Source organism: Engystomops pustulosus, chromosome 4, assembly GCF_040894005.1.
Source record: "Engystomops pustulosus chromosome 4, aEngPut4.maternal, whole genome shotgun sequence".
Lineage (NCBI taxonomy): Eukaryota > Metazoa > Chordata > Amphibia > Anura > Leptodactylidae > Engystomops > Engystomops pustulosus.
This window is the reverse complement of record NC_092414.1, coordinates 8,073,517-8,098,644: the sequence shown is the minus strand read 5'-3', so window position 1 is coordinate 8,098,644 and position 25,128 is coordinate 8,073,517. Positions and strand designations below refer to the sequence as shown.

General features: G+C 48.0%; 3 protein-coding genes across 3 annotated transcripts; 2 read left to right on the top strand and 1 right to left on the bottom strand.

The window, feature by feature from the left end:
- Nucleotides 1-3,025: 3,025 nt before the first annotated feature.
- REP15 (RAB15 effector protein) lies at nucleotides 3,026-6,634 on the top strand. The gene has a single exon (XM_072145017.1). The coding sequence runs from the start codon at nucleotides 3,141-3,143 to the stop codon at nucleotides 3,864-3,866; it is 726 nt and encodes a 241-aa protein (XP_072001118.1). The 5' UTR covers nucleotides 3,026-3,140; the 3' UTR covers nucleotides 3,867-6,634.
- LOC140125989 (NADH-cytochrome b5 reductase 3-like) lies at nucleotides 6,147-12,834 on the bottom strand. The gene is made up of 9 exons (XM_072145015.1): nucleotides 12,676-12,834; nucleotides 9,551-9,682; nucleotides 9,352-9,424; nucleotides 9,166-9,272; nucleotides 8,961-9,090; nucleotides 8,790-8,873; nucleotides 8,509-8,594; nucleotides 8,227-8,326; nucleotides 6,147-6,795 (listed from the first exon to the last, which is right to left on the bottom strand). Exons 1-9 carry the CDS (start codon nucleotides 12,694-12,696, stop codon nucleotides 6,623-6,625), a joined length of 906 nt encoding a protein of 301 aa, XP_072001116.1. The 5' UTR covers nucleotides 12,697-12,834; the 3' UTR covers nucleotides 6,147-6,622.
- On the top strand, nucleotides 12,772-24,884 carry LOC140125990 (poly(U)-specific endoribonuclease-A-like). The gene is made up of 7 exons (XM_072145016.1): nucleotides 12,772-13,051; nucleotides 21,009-21,108; nucleotides 22,626-22,737; nucleotides 23,061-23,182; nucleotides 23,303-23,415; nucleotides 23,591-23,744; nucleotides 23,928-24,884. Exons 1-7 carry the CDS (start codon nucleotides 13,035-13,037, stop codon nucleotides 24,189-24,191), a joined length of 882 nt encoding a protein of 293 aa, XP_072001117.1. The 5' UTR covers nucleotides 12,772-13,034; the 3' UTR covers nucleotides 24,192-24,884.
- The last annotated feature ends 244 nt before the right edge of the window (nucleotides 24,885-25,128 follow it).

The window sequence follows — 25,128 nt, the reverse complement described above, 5'->3', positions numbered from 1 at the left end:
CTATTACCACTATGTGACATTCAGCAGCACAGCTCTGCTGAAATACTCTGTGCTGCTATTTCCACTATGTGACATTCAGCAGCACAGCTCTGCTGAAATACTCTGTGCTGCTATTACCACTATGTGACATTCAGCAGCACAGCTCTGCTGAAATACTCTGTGCTGCTATTTCCACTATGTGACATTCAGCAGCACAGCTCTGCTGAAATACTCTGTGCTGCTATTACCACTATGTGACATTCAGCAGCACAGCTCTGCTGAAATACTCTGTGCTGCTATTTCCACTATGTGACATTCAGCAGCACAGCTCTGCTGAAATACTCTGTGCTGCTATTACCACTATGTGACATTCAGCAGCACAGCTCTGCTGAAATACTCTGTGCTGCTATTTCCACTATGTGACATTCAGCAGCACAGCTCTGCTGAAATACTCTGTGCTGCTATTTCCACTATGTGACATTCAGCAGCACAGCTCTGCTGAAATACTCTGTGCTGCTATTTCCACTATGTGACATTCAGCAGCACAGCTCTGCTGAAATACTCTGTGCTGCTATTTCCACTATGTGACATTCAGCAGCACAGCTCTGCTGAAATACTCTGTGCTGCTATTTCCACTATGTGACATTCAGCAGCACAGCTCTGCTGAAATACTCTGTGCTGCTATTACCACTATGTGACATTCAGCAGCACAGCTCTGCTGAAATACTCTGTGCTGCTATTACCACTATGTGACATTCAGCAGCACAGCTCTGCTGAAATACTCTGTGCTGCTATTACCACTATGTGACATTCAGCAGCACAGCTCTGCTGAAATACTCTGTGCTGCTATTTCCACTATGTGACATTCAGCAGCACAGCTCTGCTGAAATACTCTGTGCTGCTATTACCACTATGTGACATTCAGCAGCACAGCTCTGCTGAAATACTCTGTGCTGCTATTACCACTATGTGACATTCAGCAGCACAGCTCTGCTGAAATACTCTGTGCTGCTATTACCACTATGTGACATTCAGCAGCACAGCTCTGCTGAAATACTCTGTGCTGCTATTCCCACTATGTGACGTTCAGCAGCACAGCTCTGCTGAAATACTCTGTGCTGCTATTACCACTATGTGACATTCAGCTGCACAGCTCTGCTGAAATACTCTGTGCTGCTGGAGACCTGGCTCTTACTCATACAAATAAGAGAGCAACACATTTGTCTCCTGAAATACTCTGCGCTGCTCATTCAACTCCGTAACATTCAGCCTTTGACCTCCTGCATGATGAGAACTGTCCTGCTGAAATACTCTGTCCTGCTGAAAGCCTGGCTCTTACTCATTTGCATGCAAGGGCAATTCCTAAAACACTCTGCGCTGCTGTGGTTCCACTGCTCCTATGTGGATAGACACACACTCCTCTCCTTAAACACTCTGCGCTGCTGTGGTTCCACTGCTCTCGCTCTACGGTCTTTCTCCTATGTGGATAGACACACACACACTCCTCTCCTTAAACACTCTGCGCTGCTGTTGGACCGCATTGCAGGAAGATGAGCTCGCTGATCTCTGTGCTGCTGAGTGAAATCATTGTTAAGGTCCTTAAATATTTGCATGCTCTGCTGAAATACTCTGTGCTGCTGCGGACCCTGAACCTTTACACACATGTAATGTAGTATAGACCTCACACAAAATCCACACACCCCTCTCCTTAAATACTCTGTGCTGCTGGGGAATCCTTTCACTATAAAGTTAGCACATTGCTCTCCTGAAACACTCTGTGCTGCTGGTTGACTTGTCCGCTATGATCCTGGGCTGGAGCTGCCGCGTCTCCTCGGCCTCCGCTTCATTTTAAGATTTTGTGACTATTAAAGGGATCAGTCTGTGATCATTGGACAGAAATTCGGACTCTTTATCTCCCCTAACGTTGCACAAAGTGACGTCACCTCAGCTGTGTGTGCACCTCGTAAAGGGCAGGTGAGGCTGTGGTGTCTTAAAGGGGATGTGAAGACTTTTGCAACCGATTGCTTCAGTTCACGGGGAATGAAAAATAAAGCAACTTTGTAATTGGGCTTCGTTAAAAATTCTTCACCGTTTGTCGTTACCAGCAACTTTACCGACTGTGTATCTCCACGGTGACAGACTACAAACAAACCCGTGTAGTCTGACCCCAAGATCGAGTGATTCACTTTGTCCTGTTCAGTGTTATATAGACAGTAGAAGAGTGTGGACTATGTCTGCAAGGTTTGTCTTTGGTCCTGATTAAATACTATTTACCGTTTCTTGTACACAGCTCCCATGTGTCTCCATGGTAACAGACTACTGGCAAATCCTATGCAGTCTTATCCTGCAGACCTGTGGCGATCGATAGAAATAGCCAAGTGGAGGAAGGAGCAGGGGGCATGGATCAATACATGATTGCAGGATCAGACTACACAGGGGCTTAGTTTGTAGTCTGGAACCATGGCGACCCATTGATCTGTATAGGAGCTGCATACACAAGACAGGAGGAGGTTTTTTACAATGTACAATGCAGGATCAGACTACGCAGGGCTTAGTTTGTAGTCTGGAACCGTGGCGACCCATTGATCTGCATAGTAGCTGCAAACACAAAACGGGAGGAGTTTTTTTTTTTTACAATGTATTGATAGATACTGATACATGATTGCAGGATCAGACTACACAGGGGTTAGTTTGTAGTCTGTAACCGTGGTGACCCATTGATCTGCATAGGAGCTGCAAACATAAAACTTTAGGTGGCTAACTAATCACATGCCCTCCAAGGGCTCTGATTTAGGGGGGGTTCGATTAGGGTTTACATCTCCACAGTGATCCCATTGTGTGCGGCTACTACTCCGGGTCAGACACCGCGCCACCCCTGTCCATGTGTGGTACTGCAGCCCAGCCCTTTACACATCAATGGAGCTGAGCTGCAGTACCAGTAGCAACCCACAGGCAGGAGTGGCGCTGTTACAGGATAGGACTTACTTTTAATCTCTGCTCCGTTAGACAGCCGCCCCTTTAAGTAAAAGTTGTCGGTCTAGTTCCAGCAGGTGCTGGGCTAGGATTACAGGCCCCTCCCTCCCCCATTATATCCCTGGACGCCTCCCGTTGGCAGTACACAGCTCCGTGCCGGATCACAGCTGCTGCCGGCTCCCTCAGCGATGGGGCAGACGCCCTCGGGTCCGGTGATCATCACCCAGACGGAGAAGGCGGACATTGTGTGTGAGATCTTCAGCCAGGGGGTGGTCCACGCCTCGCAGCGCCTCCGCGACTACCTGGGCTTCGAGGACCCGTTCGGTAACCTCCGCCCCTGCACCGACACCCTGACTGACATCTTCCTGGTGAACTTCATCACCTTCTGCGTGGAGAAGGGGGTGTCCGAGCGCATCGCCACCAGTAAGATGACCAAGCAGCAGGCCGTGCTCTTCGGGGTGGACTGGATCTGGACTCTGATGGGTCCCGATAAATCGGTGCGACTCCAGATCGCCGTCCAGGCCTTACAGATGGGCGACTTCGAGGGGGGCGGCCGAGGTGACCCCGAGGCCTTCTACCACCGAGCCTTCAAGGAAGTCCAACTCACCGACACCTGCCGCAAGAGCCGCAGCCTCTACGAGAAGCTGGAGGAGTTCTGCCGCCTAGTGGGACCTGATTGCCTCGGACTCTTCATGGTTTTCGGATTGCCGGGAAAACCCAAGGATATCCGAGGAATCTTATTGGACAGCGTCAACAAGGAGAACAAGAAGAATGGCCAAGAGGGGGAGCGGGCCCTTCAGCAGTTCATCCTGGACACGGACAACTTCCTGCCCACCAGGGACCTGCTGGAGACCTGCATGTCCAAGAGGAACGGGCTGCGCAGCATCGGCAAGGTCTACATCAACTTCTTATAGAAGGGGGCGGAGCTTCAACCAATATGGCCGCCCCCGCCGTGGAGCGCTCACTCAGCTTTTCTTCAGCACTGAACGGCAATTGTAAAATATGCACAGGGGATCTTGCAAAGCTGGGTGAGGACCTGTAACGATGGACATATTGAACCCTAACCCAGCTTTCCCTGGGACTCTCCCCTTCTTGGTAACTATATGATATTGTAAAAGCTTCACCTTTAAGATCCCTGTTTGCTGCCAATGAATGAGGATATTATCTGAGACTTCTCACAGCTGAGGATTTGTTACGGTTGAACGCATTCCAAACAACATTCCGAGCTAAGACACTTGAACTGATACATTGTAACAAACGATAACGCTTGGTCCTGCTTGTCTGGATCAGACTGCAAGACACTGTAGCAGAACCTCAGCTGTGAGATGGAACTCCTGCACCGTCCCCACCCGGATGCTGTTATAATGGTGCTGATAAAGCTGCAGATTACAGCCCCGACACCCTTTCATTGCTGGATGCAGTAGGAGGTACTAGAATCCTGCCTCATAGCTCCGAAGCTGCCAAGAAGTGTTATCATAGGGACGGAGAAAACATCCGCAACTAGTAACGTGTGGATCCAGTTCTTTATCGGTGTCATGGCTCTATTTAACGGATACAAAGCTCCAAACCCTCTGCATTGACGTAAAATTCTTTCTTCTTGCGGCCACCACTAGGGGGAGCTCTCTGTACACTAGTCATAGATTCAGCAGATTATACAGTGAGCTCCCACTACTGGTGAAGAGGAGTTAAAAGTACCTCACTGCAGCAGGTTTGGAGCTTTGTATCAGTGCAGGACATGTTTTAGTGCGCCCACCCCCCTTTAAATTATACCTCAATTGTTTTTCAAGGAAGTGTGACTTTCCCTGAGCCGCAGCCTCGGGCTGTACATGGGGCGGTGTCACGTCACCCTATTGTCCTAATGGGTGTATAACTGTACGCCGTCCAACTACATGAAGTAATCATTGTGCCCGCAGTGGATTTGTTACATTGTCTCAGAGCACAAATCAAATGTTTATTCTTGGATTTACCAGATTAAACTCCCAACCCCCCCCCCCCCCTTAGGTCAGGTATAAAATGTCCTTTCTAGAATTCCCTATTTTTTTTATGGGAAATCTCACCCCTTTACCTACAAAATATCTCCTCCAAAGTCAGGCAAATATGACTCTTCTCACCACATTTTCACACGAGATGAGTCAAGTTTAGAAGTTTGCAGGGGCAGTGTCAATTCAGAAACGCATATCTTCTGTTCTATAGCACCCAGAAAGATGCTACTGGTCTCGTATTAAAGATAAGACTCTCATCCTTCAGATAACATCCGGCTTATGGTTCTGTGGGCTACAGAACTGGACATACAGGCAGTTAAAAAATAAGCAAACAGGAACTTGCTCTGCAGTTTTCATCTCCAACTATGTCTTCGGCCGTCTGTATCTCTGACTCTGTAAATCGCAGAGCCATAAAGCTGATCTCACCTGAAAGACGAGATCCTGATCTTTAATATGACACCAGCATCATGTGTGCAGGTGCAACAGAATCAAAGATAAGAGGCTTCTGAAGTGTCACTCCCCCTGCTGTCATTAAAACTTGACTCATCTCATGTGAAAATGAGGCAAGAAGAGTCATATTTGCCTGACTTTGGAGAAGATTTTTTTTCTTATGTAAAGGAAATGTGTCAGATTTCACAGAAAAGAGGGAATTATAGAAAGGACATTTCAATCCCTACCTTTAAAGGGATCACATCTGCATTTGTGGGTTGGACCCTTTCCCTCTGGAGAACCCATCCTAGCCATGAATTACACAAACAGCTTGTAGGTAATAATGTAAGAGGTGTAGTACTCCGATTCACCTGCGGGGGAGCTGCAGGGAGGTTGATCACTTGCTCTTTGGTTCTACTATAGATTAAAGCTGATCACTAGGGCAAGATAAAGGGGATTGTACATATCAGAGCCCCCCCCCCCCAGACGTCCATTTATGTTACTAAAATTCTTCTTAAAGGGGTTGTCTAGCCTTAGAAACACAATTTGCTTCTATAAACAGCACCACAACTGTACGCAGGTTGTGTCTGGTACTGCAAAGAAAATGAATCAAAGCTGCAATACCAGATACAACCTGCGGGCAGAGGTGGCGCTGGAGTTCCTGGATAACAAATGTAACGTTAGTGTCCTCTTGTGGCAGAATCGTGGTACTGCACTCCGTCCATCCCTTGAAATACATCCAATCACAGGAAAGAGTAGAAAAAAAAAGACAAGGGGGCGGAGTTTAAAGTCCCAAAGTTGCTGTATTTATGATGAATGAATAAAAAAACACATTGTACAGACGGTAGAAGGCGAGAGACGTCCGTCCGCAGGGGGGGCGGGGGGGTTAGTGCAATTAGAAGAGGGGGGTGGGGGCTGATGCATTGTGGGTATAAAGCGCATAGAGGCACGTTGTGACGGGCGCGGGGGAGACAAGGTAGTGTGACCTAGTGTTATGGGACTACAACTCCCAGCAGGACATCCTGGGACTAATCACTTACTTTGGTTCGAGACCAGGTTCTGGCAGAACTTTATAACATCCCCTCCCCCATTCTATGAAGTGCATTATAAACACCTGCCCCTTTAAGGACCCCCCACCCCGCTGATACATTGTATCTCTGCCTGTATCCACTGCACAAGTCCTCACACCCGTCACAATGCAGGGGGCGTATACATTCTCTCTCCGCCTCTCTCCGAAGCTCCGCCCTAAAGCTTGGCGTCTAGTAGGCGAACCTCCGGTCCTGGGGGTAGCCCAGCTTGTCCAGGCTCGGGTTGATGGCGTACTGGATCATGGGGGGAGGTCCGCACATCAGCATCAGGACGTCGTCCCCGGGGGGAGGCATGAAGGACCTGATCATATCCTCATTCACAAAGCCCTGGCTGTAATCCCAACCTGCAGAGAGAAGAAGAAGAGGCTGTACTCACACTGCTGTGCTCTGTGCCATCTCCAGACTGTACTCACACTGCTGTGCTCTGTGCCATCTCCAGACTGTACTCACACTGCTGTGCTCTGTGCCATCTCCAGACTGTACTCACACTGCTGTGTTCCCTCCAGACACTGCTCGGTATTGTCCCTGGAGAGAGGAGTAATACCACCTTTCTGTATACTGTAAGTAGCAGCAGGACTGTGGGATATAGATCTATACTTCAGGAGTGTGTCCTCACACTGCTGTGCTCTGTGCAATCAATTTTATGTGTAGTCCAAAGTGCAATGTAGAATTAGAACTTTGTTTACATTAATAGTAGCAGCGCGACTGTTCTATATGAATTGCATCGGGGGCGTGTCCTCACACTGCTGTGCTCTGTGCTCACTGCAGCCAGTGTCAGCTATTGTCTCAGGAAAGATCAGACCTCTACGTATGTTGTTAGTAGCAGAAGGACTTTGATATTTGGCTATATTCCAGGATTACCCCATGGACGTATCCTCACACTGCTGTGTTCGGGGCTCTCTGCAATGACCTGAGTAATAGATCCTGAATACTATAACATACAGCAGAGAGGCTGTCGACTACTACAATGCTGTGAGCAGAGCACAGCAGTGTGAGGTCTGATAACACATCTCTCCAGGGACAATACATAACACTGGCTGCAGAGAGCACAGAGCACAGCAGTGTGAGGTCTGATTACACATCTCTCCAGGGACAGTACATAACACTGGCTGCAGAGAGCACAGAGCACAGCAGTGTGAGGTCTGATTACACATCTCTCCAGGGACAGTACATAACACTGGCTGCAGAGAGCACAGAGCACAGCAGTGTGAGGTGTGATTACACATCTCTCCAGGGACAATACTTTACACTGGCTGCAGAGAGCACAGAGCACAGCAGTGTGAGGTCTGATAACACATCTCTCCAGGGACAATACATAACACTGGCTGCAGAGAGCACAGAGCACAGCAGTGTGAGGTCTGATTACACATCTCTCCAGGGACAGTACATAACACTGGCTGCAGAGAGCACAGAGCACAGCAGTGTGAGGTCTGTGTAGTGCTTGACACTGGCTGCGGTCTCCTGGTCACGCCTGCTCATGACTGCTGTCACAATCACTTCTTGCTGTCACCAAATGAGAACCTCTAACCCCAACCTGACCCAACGCTTGCACCGCTGAGGCTTTGTTACAATGTGTCCAGTCAGACAAATCCACTGTGCGCTAAACAGATCAGCAGCGCGGATTGTTTTTGTTGCAATTGTTTTGTCATTCAGGACAATGCTGATACAATGTAACAAAAACCTCAGCTGTGAGAAGAACTCTGGCATATAGATTAGAGCGTTCAGGTTCAGTGACAGCAAGCAGAGAAATCTAGAGAACGAGGGAGTTGTCTTACTGTCGGGGGCCCGGTCCAGGGTGTACCACAGCTTGAACCTGCCGGGGTGGATGGTGCGGATCTCCTCCAGCTCGTCCCGTAACAGAATGTCCTTCTCCGTCTGAAAGAAGCAGGAAAGTAAGTCTCCAGTCACAACCGGAGCTGCAGTCACAATTCTGACTGCAGCTTTGGAAGTAACTAGAGCATAGGACACGAATGAGTAAAGCATTCAGGCAGATACCCCTCCCTCCTCCATAGGAGTCTATACATCCACAGTCATGGCCGCCGTCCCCGGGCTTGTACCTGGTTAGCAAAGAGCAGATAACAGACGGTGCGGTCGTCCTTGTCCTTCATGACGGCGCGGATGAGCTGCAGCATCGGGGTGATCCCTACGGAGGAGAAAATCACCATCAGACATTGTGGCTGCTCCGCGGGGGAGGAGCTAAGAAGATCTGCCAAAGCGAGGGCGGAGCTAGGGAGATCTGCTAAAGCAGGGGCGGAGCTTCAGACTCTAACCGTCCTCTGCAGAATAAGCTGAGCCAATAATCCTGGTTATTATAATGCGCTTATTAACCCCGTCCTACCCGTGCCGCCGGCGATCATGCCCAGCTGCTTCACACTTTTGCTCGCGGGGGCAGATTTCTTGTCTGGACGGATCTGGAAAGTTCCTGAGAAAGGTAAAAATGGTAACAGTCACATCCCGTGTCACCCCCACCCGATCCCCCCATAGGTCACCCTGTTATACATGGCCTCACCCTTCCCGCTGTAGGTCAGGAGCCCGCTGGGGCCCCTGAAGTCGATGGTCTCCCCGACCCTCAGCGCATCCAAATACTGAGACATTTTGCCGCCGTCTGGGAATTTAGGGTGGACGCCCCGAAAGTAAACCTGGAAATAAAGCAACGGGTGACGTCATCGCCCGGCAGGAGGCGGAGCCATCCCTCCGGAGGACCGCCCACGTACCTTGACCACCAGGTCCACGAATCCCTTGTCGTCGTCGCTGGACACCGGGGTGTATGGACGCACCACCAGATTCCCGTCTATCCGGGCCGACAGGTAGATGTGCTGCCCTGAGGAGGAAGACTGCGTCACACAGAGTCCAGGGGGCGGGGCTTCAAGGGGAACCCCATGATTGGGCCTTATTCTTACCGATGGGGAGACCCAGGATGTGCTCGGGCGAGGGCAGCGCAAAGCGGAAGCGGCGAGTGTCATGGCTGATGTCCTAAGAGAAGAAGAAAACACTCAGTTTCTCCATCGGTAGTGTTCAGCCTGATCCTCCTGGTTCATGGACAGAATGACAGACACCAGTAGTTTCCCCATCTAGGTTGCCAAACCGGCAGCTACTTACCTCTCTGTCAACGAGTCTCAGGGGGTATTTCACATCCGCGCTCTCCAAGGTGATGGCCGGAGCCGACTTCCCGAAAATCCTCCGGAATATGGAGTAGACGATGTAGAAGGGGTATCCAGCGATACTCACCAACTGCAAGAGAGACACAATATTAACCCTACGGCTGCTGAGACCCCCCATCAACACTATCAGAAACCTAATGTAACCCGGAGATCAGACACACGAGACGCTACTGTGTGCAGGAAAGTAACTGCTAAGTACAGCGCGACTACTGACCGCATCACCCTACAGCAAACTACTGAGCGGCCCCTATATACACAGCAATGTACAGTATCTACTACCTCCTGTACTATACTCCAGAGCTGCACTCACTATTCTGCTGTGTACATACATGACATTACTTATCCTGTCCTGATCCTGAGTTACATCCTGTATTATACCCCAGAGCTGCACTCACTATTCTGCTGCTGGTGCAGTCACTGTGTACATACATGACATTATTTATCCTGTACTGATCCTGAGTTACATCCTGTATTATACCCCAGAGCTGCACTCACTATTCTGCTGCTGGTGCAGTCACTGTGTACATACATGACATTACTTATCCTGTACTGATCCTGAGTTACATCCTGTATTATACCCCAGAGCTGCACTCACTATTCTGCTGCTGGAGCAGTCACTGTGTACATACATGACATTACTTATCCTGTACTGATCCTGAGTTACATCCTGTATTATACCCCAGAGCTGCACTCACTATTCTGCTGCTGGTGCAGTCACTGTGTACATACATGACATTACTTATCCTGTACTGATCCTGAGTTACATCCTGTATTATACTCCAGAGCTGCACTCACTATTCTGCTGCTGGTGCAGTCACTGTGTACATACATGACATTACTTATCCTGTACTGATCCTGAGTTACATCCTGTATTATACTCCAGAGCTGCACTCACTATTCTGCTGCTGGTGCAGTCACTGGGTACATACATGACATTACTTATCCTGTACTGATCCTGAGTTACATCCTGTATTATACCCCAGAGCTGCACTCACTATTCTGCTGCTGGTGCAGTCACTGTGTACATACATGACATTACTTATCCTGTACTGATCCTGAGTTACATCCTGTATTATACTCCAGAGCTGCACTCACTATTTTGCTGCTGGTGCAGTCACTGTGTACATACATGACATTACTTATCCTGTACTGATCCTGAGTTACATCCTGTATTATACTCCAGAGCTGCACTCACTATTCTGCTGCTGGTGCAGTCACTGTGTACATACATGACATTACTTATCCTGTACTGATCCTGAGTTACATCCTGTATTATACCCCAGAGCTGCACTCACTATTCTGCTGCTGGTGCAGTCACTGTGTACATACATGACATTACTTATCCTGTACTGATCCTGAGTTACATCCTGTATTATACTCCAGAGCTGCACTCACTATTCTGCTGCTGGTGCAGTCACTGTGTACATACATGACATTACTTATCCTGTACTGATCCTGAGTTACATCCTGTATTATACCCCAGAGCTGCACTCACTATTCTGCTGCTGGTGCAGTCACTGTGTACATACATGACATTACTTATCCTGTACTGATCCTGAGTTACATCCTGTATTATACCCCAGAGCTGCACTCACTATTCTGCTGCTGGTGCAGTCACTGTGTACATACATGACATTACTTATCCTGTACTGATCCTGAGTTACATCCTGTATTATACCCCAGAGCTGCACTCACTATTCTGCTGCTGGTGCAGTCACTGTGTACATACATGACATTACTTATACTGTACTGATCCTGAGTTACATCCTGTATTATACCCCAGAGCTGCACTCACTATTCTGCTGCTGCTGGTGCAGTCACTGTGTACATACATGACATTACTTATCCTGTACTGATCCTGAGTTACATCCTGTATTATACTCCAGAGCTGCACTCACTATTCTGCTGCTGGTGCAGTCACTGTGTACATACATGTCATTACTTATCCTGTACTGATCCTGAGTTACATCCTGTATTATACCCCAGAGCTGCACTCACTATTCTGCTGCTGGTATGACTCAGCTCTCCGGTCCTGTGGGTCACATTCCTTGTGGTGTGGAAATATTTGGTTGTCCTGTGCCCCTTCCTCCCCCTGGCAGTGTGGATGGTATTATTCCCCTCTAGTAGTCTCCCGCTATACTCCTGTGTATGTTTCCTCGCAGTTATCAGCAGGTGTCGGTGTCAGCAGAATTAACGAGTAAAGGTCAGTAATTAGCAGGGTGACATTCCCAGGACTCTGGGGCGGCTTTATAGGATCCCTGCTCGTCCTAGAGGTGGGACCCTTATCCATTAGGGTATATGGGGGTCCTGGAGAGCGCACATGTAGCCACCATACTATGACCAGATAATAGTAACCGTCATAGAAACACTATGGCGGTGACAGCTCGGCACCGTATGGCGGTATTATTCAGTATGAACCACCCCCACCGCATTCCTACAGCCACGTCCTGACCACAGGGAGGGGGCCACCGGAAAATACTGGAAACTGAGCCAAAATATTATCACTACCAACGTCCAGGAATGTGATGTCATCAGCTGAAGACACGCCCCCAAGTCATATGACATCACCCAGAGTCTACAGAGACCTAATACTATCATGTGATGTCATCAGCTGAAGACATGCCCCCAGGTCATATGACATCACCCAGTGTCTACAGAGACCTAATACTATCATATGATGTCATTAGCTGGAGACACGCCCCCAGGTCATATGACATCACCCAGTGTATACCTTAATATTATGTGATGTCATAAGCTAGAGGCACGCCCCCAGATGTGACGTCACTTAGTGTATGTCATAGGGCATGTGATGTTATCGGCAGAAGACACGCCCCTGACCATGTGACATCAGCCAGAGCTACGCCACAGCAGCACAGAGGAATGAGCAGCACGAAGGACACGCACATATACACACAGACACACTCCTGGAGGCGGCTGCTGCAGAACCTCTTGCGTGCTGTTCCTCTCCTCAGGCTGGGCGGGGTGGGGGTCACACCCATCCAGGCCCGGGGAATGTGCGGCCTCATGCAGCGCCCCTGCCCCCGGCTCCAGCCCCCCACTTACCGTGCTGAGGTGCGCCCCCATGTGGACGGTGTAGAGTCGCCGATCAGTAACGAAACAAACTGACAACTAACCGCAGCAGAGAGAACGCGGTGTCACCCAGACCACGCCCCCGGGAACTGATACGCCCTGCGCGCTGTCAGTCAGACCAGACCCCGCCCTCGATATTAATGGAGCTCTTTCTCTAAAGTCCGTGCGGGGATTGGCTGCACCAGTTGTCAGTCATTACCACACCCTGTATCCTCAATCACTGGGCGGGTCCAGGATGTGCGCTCTGATTGGCTTACCCGGCCGCCTTCATCTAGCGGCTCGTAACTTGTGGCAGAAGTCGCCGAGAGAAGCGGAGGGACCGGGGGATCGTCATGGCCATGGCCGGCAGGTGAGAGGCGTCCTGTGCCCGGGGGTGTACTACCACATCGCCCGCCCTGCAAGGCATCCTGGGAGATGTAGTTCTCCCTGACAAGTTATAGAACTATCCAGCTGCTGCGGAAACTACAAGTCCCAGCATGCTCTGCGGGCAGGACGAGTTATCTATGTGCATGAGTGGTCACAGAGTGCAGGGAAGGGTAAAATCTATGTGGCCCCATCTCTAGGAGCCCCCTGGTCACTAGATGGGGGTCTGACAGATATTTACCCATCCGGGGGTTGTGCTCATAGCATCACATTCCCTTTAAATATATATCACTAAAATGCCCCTTTAAGTAGCAGGTAACTGGTGTCTGATGGGAAAGTGACGACCGATCCTGTAGGATTATGCCGCTCCCTGCCCCCAGGCAGAGCGAGGGCTTAAAGGGGTGGTCGGGCCGGTCTGTACACATCATTACAAGGGGTCAGAGGGCGTCTCCAGTCACCTCTGGTTTATGGCCCTAATGCTATAGGAGACCCTCCGAAATAACATGGCGAAAAAAATCCAGCCCTCAGATTCCCCTAAAACCCGTTATTTCAACCCGAATATCACTCCCATCATGCATCAGGGTGCAGCACAGAATTATCCCCCCTGTGAAATGGGTGGAGCTGCATCTTCCTCATTGCTCATTGTCGCCACCTGCCTGTTACCTCACACGTTACAGCCGGGAAAACCTCAACGTGATTGGTGGTTACAAATTTCCCACTTTTAAAATTTTGATTAAATTTCCTTTTAATATGATCACAGCGATTGTCACACGGATAGGAGAGGAGACAGGGGGCGGGGACAGTGTGGTGGCTGCTGGCCAAGGGGTTAATCTGCGGGTGACTGAGAAGATGGCGACTAAATAAACGTCTCCTCTGGATCCGCTCCAAAACCAACAGCGAACAGCAACAAAGTGTGTGACAGATTATACACCACCACTAGGGGGAGATCACTACATACACATTATACACCACCACTAGGGGGAGATCACTACATACAGATTATACACCACCACTAGGAGGAGATCACTACATACAGATTATACACCACCACTAGGGGGAGATCACTACATACAGATTATACACCACCACTAGGGGGAGATCACTACATACAGATTATACACCACCACTAGGGGGAGATCACTACATACACATTATACACCACCACTAGGAGGAGATCACTACATACACATTATACACCACCACTAGGGGGAGATCACTACATACACATTATACACCACCACTAGGGGGAGATCACTACATACACATTATACACCACCACTAGGGGGAGATCACTACATACACATTATACACCACCACTAGGAGGAGATCACTACATACACATTATACACCACCACTAGGAGGAGATCACTACATACACATTATACACCACCACTAGGGGGAGATCACTACATACAGATTATACACCACCACTAGGAGGAGATCACTACATACAGATTATACACCACCACTAGGGGGAGATCACTACATACACATTATACACCACCACTAGGGGGAGATCACTACATACACATTATACACCACCACTAGGGGGAGATCACTACATACACATTATACACCACCACTAGGAGGAGATCACTACATACAGATTATACATCACCACTAGGGGGGGATCACTACATACACATTATACACCACCACTAGGGGGAGATCACTACATACACATTATACACCACCACTAGGGGGAGATCACTACATACAGATTATACACCACCACTAGGGGGGATCACTACATACACATTATACACCACCACTAGGAGGAGATCACTACATACACATTATACACCACCACTAGGGGGAGATCACTACATACACATTATACACCACCACTAGGGGGAGATCACTACATACAGATTATACACCACCACTAGGAGGAGATCACTACATACAGATTATACACCACCACTAGGGGGAGCTCACTACATACAGATTATACACCACCACTAGGGGGAGCTCACTACATACAGATTATACACCACCACTAGGAGGAGATCACTACATACAGATTATACACCACCACTAGGAGGAGATCACTACATACAGATTATACACCACCACTAGGGGGAGATCACTACATACACATTATACACCACCACTAGGAGGAGCTCACTACATACACATTATACACCACCACTAGGAGGAGCTCACTACATACACATTATACACCACCACTAGGAGGAGATCACTACATACACATTATACATCACCACTAGGGGGAGATCACTACATACACATTATACACCACCACTAGGAGGAGATCACTACATACACATTATACACCACCACTAGGGGAAGATCACTACATACAGATTATACACCACCACTAGGGGGAGATCACTACATACACATTATACACCACCACTAGGGGGAGATCACTACATACAGATTATACACCACCACTAGGGGGAGATCACTACATACACATTATACACCACCACTAGGGGGAGCTCACTACATACACATTATACACCACCACTAGGGGGAGCTCACTACATACAGATTATACACCACCACTAGGGGGAGATCACTACATACACATTATACACCACCACTAGGAGGAGATCACTACATACACATTATACACCACCACTAGGGGGAGATCACTACATACACATTATACACCACCACTAGGAGGAGATCACTACATACACATTATACACCACCACTAGGGGGAGCTCACTACATACACATTATACACCACCACTAGGGGGAGATCACTACATACACATTATACACCACCACTAGGGGGAGATCACTACATACACATTATACACCACCACTAGGAGGAGATCACTACATACAGATTATACACCACCACTAGGGGGAGATCACTACATACACATTATACACCACCACTAGGGGGAGATCACTACATACACATTATACACCACCACTAGGGGGAGATCACTACATACACATTATACACCACCACTAGGGGGAGATCACTACATACAGATTATACACCACCACTAGGGGGAGATCACTACATACACACTATACACCACCACTAGGGGGAGATCACTACATACACATTATACACCACCACTAGGGGGAGATCACTACATACACATTATACACCACCACTAGGGGGAGATCACTACATACACATTATACACCACCACTAGGGGGAGATCACTACATACACATTATACACCACCACTAGGGGGAGCTCACTACATACAGATTATACACCACCACTAGGAGGAGATCACTACATACACATTATACATCACCACTAGGAGGAGATCACTACATACAGATTATACACCACCACTAGGAGGAGATCACTACATACAGATTATACACCACCACTAGGGGGAGATCACTACATACAGATTATACACCACCACTAGGAGAAGATCACTACATACAGACTATACACCACCACTAGGGGGAGATCACTACATACAGATTATACACCACCACTAGGGGGAGATCACTACATACACATTATACACCACCACTAGGAGGAGATCACTACATACACATTATACACCACCACTAGGGGGAGATCACTACATACAGATTATACACCACCACTAGGAGGAGATCACTACATACACATTATACACCACCACTAGGGGGAGATCACTACATACACATTATACACCACCACTAGGAGGAGATCACTACATACACATTATACACCACCACTAGGGGGAGATCACTACATACACATTATACACCACCACTAGGAGGAGATCACTACATACACATTATACACCACCACTAGGGGGAGATCACTACATACACATTATACACCACCACTAGGGGGAGATCACTACATACAGATTATACACCACCACTAGGAGGAGATCACTACATGCAGATTATACACCACCACTAGGAGGAAATCACTACATACACATTATACACCACCACTAGGAGGAGATCACTACATACAGATTATACACCACCACTAGGGGGAGATCACTACATACACATTATACACCACCACTAGGAGGAGATCACTACATACACATTATACATCACCACTAGGGGGAGATCACTACATACACATTATACACCACCACTAGGAGGAGATCACTACATACACATTATACACCACCACTAGGGGGAGCTCACTACATAAACATTATACACCACCACTAGGAGGAGATCACTACATACACATTATACACCACCACTAGGAGGAGATCACTACATACACATTATACACCACCACTAGGGGGAGATCACTACATACACATTATACACCACCACTAGGGGGAGCTCACTACATACACATTATACACCACCACTAGGAGGAGATCACTACATACACATTATACACCACCACTAGGGGGAGATCACTACATACACATTATACACCACCACTAGGGGGAGATCACTACATACACATTATACACCACCACTAGGGGGAGATCACTACATACACATTATACACCACCACTAGGGGGAGATCACTACATACACATTATACACCACCACTAGGGGGAGATCACTACATACACATTATACACCACCACTAGGAGGAGATCACTACATACACATTATACACCACCACTAGGAGGAGATCACTACATACACATTATACACCACCACTAGGGGGAGATCACTACATACACATTATACACCACCACTAGGGGGAGATCACTACATACACATTATACACCACCACTAGGAGGAGATCACTACATACACATTATACACCACCACTAGGAGGAGATCACTACATACACATTATACACCACCACTAGGGGGAGATCACTACATACACATTATACACCACCACTAGGATGAGATCACTACATACACACTATACACCACCACTAGGGGGAGCTCACTACATACACATTATACACCACCACTAGGGGGAGATCACTACATACACATTATACACCACCACTAGGGGGAGATCACTACATACACATTATACACCACCACTAGGATGAGATCACTACATACACACTATACACCACCACTAGGGGGAGATCACTACATACACATTATACACCACCACTAGGGGGAGATCACTACATACAGATTATACACCACCACTAGGAGGAGATCACTACATACACACTATACACCACCACTAGGGGGAGCTCACTACATACAGATTATACACTGGAGAGATGTTCCCACTTAGTATTAGCTGCTGTGAGATGCGTCCTGTACATATTGTTAAGGAGGTCGCACTGGTTTCGGACGCCATCTTGACTACTGTCCGCCATCTTAGATACAGCGGCCATGTTCCCTGACCATTGTCCTGACCATGAGCCCTCTTGACCTTTGTAAGGTGAGTCCTAATTAACCCTTTCATGATTGAACATAAAGACCAAGACATACGCGTCAATCTCTTAGTCAAGATCTTCTACCGTTTAATAATGAAAATGCATAATATATAACAGACAGAAAAGTCATCAAAGGGGTGTGAATAGTATACTGCAAAGCTATTGGACATCAGCACATTCTGGGAAAAAAGTGAATTAATTGTGCTCAGTTCTCAGAGACCTTGTACACAGATATTGTTTATACTAATGCTGAGAAGGAGATGATAAGTGGCTCCAGAATCCTAGTATCATGCAGCATCGAGGACAGACTGGCTTCTCATTACATGTCACAGGGTATTAGCTGACAGGCCAGTAAACAGGTTACATAAAATGAAGTTTGAATCATGACATTAACTTGACAATGGTCAGGGAACATGGCCGCTGTATCTAAGATGGCGGACAGTAGTCAAGATGGCGTCCGAAACAAGTGCGACCTCCTTAACAAGAGCGGGGCAGACATGTAGGTGGCAGGTTCCTCCTCTGTTATGTGGGTTTCTGTCACGCTCATGTTATCACCAATAACATCTCCCCCCTCCTTCATCCTGTCACCCGCTCAGTGACTAAAATCCATCTTTCTGGTAGTTTCGGGTTTGTTTGGTGTTGTTTTTTTTGTTGTTTTCTGGTTGTTACTGGTCTCCTATGACAACACTTCTTGTCTCTGTGCTCCATCAGTGCTATCATAGGGAACACTGGTCACATTTTCCATGGTGTGTATGATGTCCAGTGTCCTTATGGTATCACTTAGCTGATGGGGGTCACATTTGTCGCCCTGACACAATTTTTTTGTAAGTTAAGCGTCTTTCCCCATTCGGACGCGTCAGACGAGGCCGGGAACTTTGAACAAAGGCCTGACCCCGGGGGTCACTACAGGAGGGTCAGCAGTTTAGTGTCCGTGTCTTCTGTGTCACTTCACTCCATCACCTCAGGATTACCCCATAGCTTCACCACAGTCCTCCATATCTCCATCACCTCAGGATTACCCCACAGCTTCACCACAGTCCTCCATATCTCCATCACCTCAGGATTACCCCATAGCTTCACCACAGTCCTCCATATCTCCATCACCTCAGGATTACCCCACAGCTTCACCACAGTCCTCCATATCTCCATCACCTCAGGATTACCCCATAGCTTCACCACAGTCCTCCATATCTCCATCACCTCAGGATTACCCCACAGCTTCACCACAGTCCTCCATATCTCCATCACCTCAGGATTACCCCACAGCTTTACCACAGTCCTCCATATCTCCATCACCTCAGGATTACCCCATAGCTTCACCACAGTCCTCCATATCTCCATCACCTCAGGATTACCCCACAGCTTCACCACAGTCCTCCATATCTCCATCACCTCAGGATTACCCCACAGCTTCACCACAGTCCTCCATATCTCCATCACCTCAGGATTACCCCACAGCTTCACCACAGTCCTCCATATCTCCATCACCTCAGGATTACCTCATAGCTTCACCACAGTCCTCCATATCTCCATCACCTCAGGATTACCCCACAGCTTCACCACAGTCCTCCATATCTCCATCACCTCAGGATTACCCCACAGCTTCACCACAGTCCTCCATATCTCCATCACCTCAGGATTACCTCATAGCTTCACCACAGTCCTCCATATCTCCATCACCTCAGGATTACCTCATAGCTTCACCACAGTCCTCCATATCTCCATCACCTCAGGATTACCCCACAGCTTCACCACAGTCCTCCATATCTCCATCACCTCAGGATTACCCCACAGCTTCACCACAGTCCTCTATATCTCCATCACCTCAGGATTACCCCACAGCTTCACCACAGTCCTCCATATCTCCATCACCTCAGGATTACCCCATAGCTTCACCACAGTCTTCCATATCTCCATCACCTCAGGATTACCCCACAGCTTCACCACAGTCCTCCATATCTCCATTACCTCAGGATTACCCCACAGCTTCACCACAGTCCTCCATATCTCCATCACCTCAGGATTACCCCACAGCTTCACCACAGTCCTCCATATCTCCATCACCTCAGGATTACCCCACAGCTTTACCACAGTCCTCCATATCTCCATCACCTCAGGATTACCCCACAGCTTCACCACAGTCCTCCATATCTCCATCACCTCAGGATTACCCCATAGCTTCACCCCTTGCCCCAGGCGTTGTCCACTTTGACTGTTGATGGGGGGCCCCTGGGTCCGACAATGAATCCTTAATATGGTGACATAAACGTGGGAAATGTAGGGGACATTTATGTCCTAGTGACAGACACATTGTCACCGGGGAAGGAGAGGATTGTACATTACTGTATATACAATGGAGGGTTACACAATGGGAACCGTTACTGTAATTCCCCCAAATCCCGCTTATCCTCACTGTACACTCCCTGCTGTGTCAGCACATTGTCCCCTGTGATATACAGGTCACACAGAGGCCCCGAAATATGCTATATATCACCAATGTGACCCCCCCCACCCCCCCACCATAGGGATCCTCCACTGCCCCTATGTGTCACATCCCTAACCTACATGAGCACCGAGCGCATCATCATCAGTTATATACCCCAAAAGAAAAGATTGTGACATGTGACTGTGACCCCCAAATGTCACAACTTATCTTCTACTTTATAGAGGAAACATCAATCATGAGCTCTCCAAGCTGTTCAACCAGCTCTGGGACGCCGACACCAACCGCATGTCACCGGGGAAGGACTACCGCATCTCCCTGCAGGTAAGTGTACAAGTATAATACTGCCCCCTATGTACAGGAATATAACTACTATAATACTGCCCCCTATGTACAAGAATATAACTACTATAATACTGCCGCCTATGTACAAGAATATAACTACTATAATACTGCCCCTATGTACAAGAATATAACTACTATAATACTGCCCCCTATGTACAAGAATATAACTACTATAATACTGCCCCCTATGTACAAGAATATAACTACTATAATACTGCCCCCTATGTACAAGAATATAACTACTATAATACTGCCCCCTGTGTACAAGAATATAACTACTATAATACTGCCCCCTATGTACAAGAATATAACTACTATAATACTGCCCCCTATGTACAAGAATATAACTACTATAATACTGCCCCCTATGTACAAGAATATAACTACTATAATACTGCCCCCTATGTACAAGAATATAACTACTATAATACTGCCCCCTATGTACAAGAATATAACTACTATAATACTGCCCCCTATGTACAAGAATATAACTACTATAATACTGCCCCCTATGTACAAGAATATAACTACTATAATACTGCCTCCTATGTACAAGAATATAACTACTATAATACTGCCCCCTATGTACAAGAATATAACTACTATAATACCGCCCCCTATGTACAGGAATATAACTACTATAATACCGCCCCCTATGTACAGGAATATAACTACTATAATACCGCCCCCTATGTACAGGAATATAACTACTATAATACCGCCCCCTATGTACAGGAATATAACTACTATAATACTGCCCCCTATGTACAGGAATATAACTACTATAATACTGCCCCCTATGTACAGGAATATAACTACTATAATACTGCCCCCTATGTACAGGAATATAACTACTATAATACTGCCCCCTATGTACAGGAATATAACTACTATAATACTGCCCCCTATGTACAGGAATATAACTACTATAATACTGCCCCCTATGTACAGGAATATAACTACTATAATACTGCCCCCTATGTACAGGAATATAACTACTATAATACTGCCCCCTATGTACAGGAATATAACTACTATAATACTGCCCCCTATGTACAGGAATATAACTACTATAATACTGCCCCCTATGTACAGGAATATAACTACTATAATACTGCCCCCTATGTACAGGAATATAACTACTATAATACTGCCCCCTGTGTACAGGAATATAACTACTATAATACTGCCCCCTGTGTACAGGAATATAACTACTATAATACTGCCCCCTGTGTACAAGAATATAACTACTATAATACTGCCCCCTATGTACAAGAATATAACTACTATAATACTGCCCCCTATGTACAAGAATATAACTACTATAATACTGCCCCCTATGTACAAGAATATAACTACTATAATACTGCCCCCTATGTACAGGAATATAACTACTATAATACTGCCCCCTATGTACAGGAATATAACTGCTATAATACTGCCCCCTATGTACAAGAATATAACTACTATAATACTGCCCCCTATGTTGTGTGCAGGGCAGGGCGGGGTATGTACCCGCTGGCAGTAACCAGGCTCGGGATAGTGCTCGGTGTCCGCTCTTCCAGTTTGTTGATGAGGAGAAGCTGAAGAGTATCCAGACATTTGCCAGTAAGTGACTGTGATCCTCCATGTTGGAGTCGGTGTCTTCTCGTCTCTCAGGTCGGGGGAGACTTGTACACACATGTCGGTTCCTTCTCTGGAGGGAGCAGTCTGCAGTGTGAGGTCTGATTACACATCTCTCCAGGGACAATACATAACACTGGCTGCAGAGAGCACAGAGCACAGCAGTGTGAGGTCTGATTACACATCTCTCCAGGGACCATACATAAAACCGGGCACAGAGCACAGCAGTGTGAGGACATGAAGCTCCGCCTCCTACCTGCTATAGTCACGCCCCCAACTACATAACTCCCCTTCCCTTCCCCTTGTAGCCTTCATTTCCCTCCTTGACAACTATGAGATGTCCACGGGTGTGGCCGAGGTGGTGACCGCCGAAGAAATCGCCGAAATGAACCGCTTCCTGGACGCCATCCTGGAGACCAAAGTGATGAAGGTGAAGTCCGATGTGCCCTTCACCGTTTTGTTTTCCAGTCCTCCGCTTGCTGTTGGTGAATGACTAGCGTCCTCCTTGCTTAAAGGGGAGGTGGAGTTAACCCTTTGTGTTGCGTTGCAGATCGCTCACGAGTATCTGGTCGGGAAAAAGTGGTCGAAACCCGGAGTGAAAGACTTCAAGTCACAGCTGTACAACATCTGGTTCCAGCTGTACAGCCGCCAGCCGGGGCAGGGGTGAGAGGGGGGGCCGGGGGCAGGGGTGAGGAGGGCCGGGGTCTGGCAGGGGTTGAGGGGGGCCGGGGTCTGGCAGGGGTTGAGGGGGGCCGGGGTCTGGCAGGGGGTGAGGGGGTCCGTGGGCGGCAGGATACATTACAGGGGCGTGTACATTTTTTCAATGTTCTCTCTCCAGCCCGGATTCCTGCGGGTTTGAGCACGTGTTTGTCGGGGAGTCGAAACGCGGACAGGAGATCATGGGGCTCCACAACTGGGTCCAGTTCTATCTCCAGGAGAAGAGGAACAACATCGACTACAAGGGGTTTGTGGCCCGTCAGTACAAGAGCCGGGTAAGGGACCTGTTCACATATGGTGGGCACCTCCTGTGCTGAGGCATCATGGGAATGACACCACTGCCCCAAAGTATACATATACTAAGTGCATTGTTGTGAGTGGAGTCACCCTTTAAGTGAAGGGGCGGGGCTTGACCAGTTGGTGGTCTTCCATGTTGTGACGCTGCCCTCTCCCCGCAGCCGGATGAAGACGACCAAGTGTTGAACCTGCAGTTCAGCTGGAAGGACATGGTGAAGCCGGTGGGCAGCAGCTTCATCGGGGTCAGCCCGGAGTTTGAGGTCGCCGTCTACACCGTGGTCTTCCTCACGTCGCAGGAGAAGACCACCAAGGAGCTGGTGCGGCTGGAGGAGTATGAGCTGCAGCTGGTGGTCAACCGGCACGGGCGCTACATCGGCACGGCCTACCCCGTCCTGCTGAGCAGCAACAACCCAGACTTGTACTGAGCCCCTGCAGCGCCCCCTAGTGGCTTCATATATAGCAACTCCTCCCACATTTCAAGATGTCTGCTTGCTGTCAGGTCACTGTTGTATCCTATATGGACACAGCTGCTCTGAAGATTAATACATTGTAACAAACTCTCAGCTGTGATGGGGGTTAGCTTTCAGCGTTCACTGACAGCAAGCAGAGACATTGAGGTCTATTGTATATAACAAGATGTGAATTTTATCTCCGCGCCTCGGTCCATATGACAAACCTTCCTGTCAGATGAGTGTTGACTAGGGGAAACCAAGAGCGGCTCATTGGTCCAATCAGAATCCAGGGACAGGAGGAGTTGTCATGTGGACCACCAGAACCTTGTGCCTTAGATGGAAGTGGATTGTCCCTATGTGATCCTTACATCGGACTGACAGGAGGTGGAGCAGCGGGGTCAGAGGTCACTGCAGGCAGGCAGAGTCCTGCTCACATCAGTGTGTGGTGAAGTGCAGAGCATTGTGGGTAACAGCCAGGGCTCCGGGATGGGCTCCGCTGTGCCTATACAAGTTATTAGCTTTTTATTGTGATGCGATTTTTATGTTTGTATAAAAAAAAAAAAATCAGTATATGGAAATAAAAATTATGTGGTGATAACAAAGGACGAAGCAGGGAGAACGTATACAAATACTGGGGACGCTATGGTCTCCTTATATCATCTCATGAATTGTCACACTAGTGCTGGCCACTAGAGGGCACTATAGGCTGTAAATACAAGGTGTCACACTAGTACTGGCCACTAGAGGGCGCTATAGGCAGTAGATACAAGGTGTCACACTAGTACTGGCCACTAGAGGGCACTATAGGCTGTAGATACGAGGTGTCACACTAGTACTGGCCACTAGAGGGCACTATAGGCTGTAGATACAAGGTGTCACACTAGTACTGGCCACTAGAGGGCGCTATAGG